The 2,550-nt window shown below is 41.2% G+C and overlaps 1 protein-coding gene across 1 annotated transcript in view; it reads left to right on the top strand.

Annotated features, from left to right (window-relative positions):
- Positions 1–2,550, top strand: part of LOC108249530 (cytochrome P450 2F2) — a 15,548-nt gene that overhangs the window by 10,446 nt on the left and 2,552 nt on the right. Inside the window, exons 5-8 of the mRNA XM_017438979.2 lie at positions 898–1,058; positions 1,259–1,327; positions 1,412–1,519; positions 2,104–2,239. Of these exons, the coding sequence (XP_017294468.1) occupies positions 898–1,058; positions 1,259–1,327; positions 1,412–1,519; positions 2,104–2,239 (474 nt within the window). The remainder of the gene's footprint in view (positions 1–897; positions 1,059–1,258; positions 1,328–1,411; positions 1,520–2,103; positions 2,240–2,550) is intronic.

Below are 2,550 nucleotides of genomic sequence, written 5' to 3'. Positions count from 1 at the left end.
CACCATGCCGTCCACAAATGCTGCTTAAAGCTCTATCAGGCAAAGAAGAAGCCAGATGTGAACAGATGTGTCTCCTCTGGACCAAAGAGGAGAACTGTTCTGAGGTCAGCCTGCCTCTCTGATGGTATGGGGGTGCATTAGTGGTTTTAGAACAACATCTGCTCCCATCCAGATGTCGTCTTTTTCTGGGAATGCCACATATTTCAGCAGGAGGATGTTAAACCACAGACTGCATCCGTCACAGCTGCAGGGCTTCAAAGAAGAAGAGTCCAGATGTTGAACAGACCTGCCTGCAGTTCAGGCTTCTCACCGACAGAAAACAGTTCAAGCAAAGAGGAGCCGGGACTGTTGAACAGCTGGAATCCTCTACAGACAGAATGGGACAACATCCAGCAGCTGCTCTCCTCAGATCCAGATGTTTAGGAGATGCTGCACAGAGGGAAACATGTTACTGTAAATCAATTTCAAAATGACTGTATTTCCCCAAAAAATGGTACAATTTTCTTTGTTCTACTGTGAACAAAATGTGGGTTTATGAGATTTGCAAATGATTTAATTATGTTTTTATTTACCTTTTTTCCAACATCCTAACTTTTGTTGGAATTGATAATTATATATGTATGTGTTGTGACTCTCAACTACAACCACCTGAAACTTTTGCTGCTCCGCTTGTTTCAGGAGTGATTCTGGTTGATTATGGCTCCCTCTGGAGGGACCACCGCCGATTTGCTCTGATGACTCTGAGAAACTTCGGTCTGGGGAAGAAATCCATGGAGGAGAGAATTCACGAGGAGATTCAGTTCACCGTGAAAACCCTGGAGAAGAGTGTGGGTACGTAATCTGGATTCATGCAGCTAAGCCGGGGTGATGTTCTATATCTGCCTCTGTTGTTTGCAGGTAAAACTCTGAGTCCTCAGGTGATGTTTCACAACGCAGCCTCCAACATCATCTGTAAGGTTCTGTTTGGGACCCGTTACGAGTACGATGATGAGACGTTAAAGATGATAGTTCAGTGCTTCACTGAGCTGACTACATTAGCCAACGGACCGTGGGCCATGGTGGGTCGCAGGTTTTTATGGCTTCTTGTCAGTCAAACTCAATTAAGTTGTTTAAAAACCTTTATAAAAAACAGTTGCCAGAACTAGTATTTCCATATATCTTTAACTCTTTTCATCAGATTTAAAAAGAACAACTCATGCATGCAAATAAAAACTCTATATTTTGATTTAAATCTTTAATAATTCATCTTTCCTCTCAGGTCTACGACTCCGTTCCTTTTGTTTCTTACCTGCCGCTGCCCTTCAAAAAGGCCTTTAGGAACATGGAGGTTATTCAAAAAACAAAATCTAAACTCATAAATTAGAAAGATCAATTCTGGATTGTCTTATGAATTAAAGTGATGTATTTTCAGATGTTTATGGAGTTTTCGATCCGTGTGGTGAAGGAGCACAAGAAGAGCCGAGTCCCCGGAGAGCCTCGGGACTTTGTGGACTGCTACCTGGATGAACTGGATAAACAGGTGAGAAAACACCAAATACACAATATAAAACTCCAGGATTATCACACTGATGGATGCTCGTTAGGTCCAGTTTAAAGGTATTAATTATAAAGGATCAGAATATGTAAATAAACATATTAGTAAGTTAAATAAAAATGTGCACAAGCTAGCCAAAACTTTACTTTCATCACAGCTGGTTTCTCTATGTGCTGAATGACTTTGTTGAAGAATGAATTGTTAACGTTATAATCAGAACAGAAGCCAAAATCAGTGAAATAGTAACTAAAAGTAAAAAATTAGACAAAGAGTAGGTAAAAGTAGCATCAGAAAACAAAGATTCATCCAATTTTCAGAAGCAGAAGACCTTAATTTATTTCTATGAGGGGAAAAATTGTAAATAAATTGAAATATATAAATTACAAATACTAAATTCCTGACTGAGTCAAATGTTTTCATGTATGGAGGGTTAAAATATCACAAAGGAGGCAGAAGTAATTTAAATGCAACACATTTTCAGCTGAAACTAATATTCTGGGTTCTGACTCAGCATTCAAACAATAACTTTTATTTTATTCGTCTTACATTATTCTCTGTATTGTGTCCAGGACAAACAGGATTCTACATTTTCTGAGGACCAACTGAAAAGTATGAACTTCGATCTCTATATTGCCGGGACCGACACCACCTCCAACACCCTCCTGGTCGGGTTCCTGTACCTCTTGAACTTCCCTCACGTCCAAGGTTCGTCTCAGATCGGAGAGGAGGACCACCCTCTGAGATCAGCTCACTGAAACGTGTCCTCTGCAGAAAGCATGTAGCCTCGCGCTCACTTCCTGTTTTAACCTTCATATCAGGAGCTCTGCTCCGTCCGTGTCAGAGACAAACGGTGGACCGTCCGTGGCTGTCTATCCGTCTGTCTGTCCGTCCATCCATCCATCCATCCATCCATCATCCATCCATCCATCCATCCATCCATCCATCATCCATCCATCCATCATCCATCCATCCATCATCCATCCATCCATCCATCCATCCATCATCCATCCATCCAT

Source organism: Kryptolebias marmoratus, linkage group LG11 (genome assembly GCF_001649575.2).
Source record: "Kryptolebias marmoratus isolate JLee-2015 linkage group LG11, ASM164957v2, whole genome shotgun sequence".
Classification (NCBI taxonomy): Eukaryota; Metazoa; Chordata; class Actinopteri; order Cyprinodontiformes; family Rivulidae; genus Kryptolebias; species Kryptolebias marmoratus.
The sequence above is the reverse complement of the archived record's forward strand: the minus strand, read 5'-3'. Positions and strand labels throughout refer to the sequence as shown.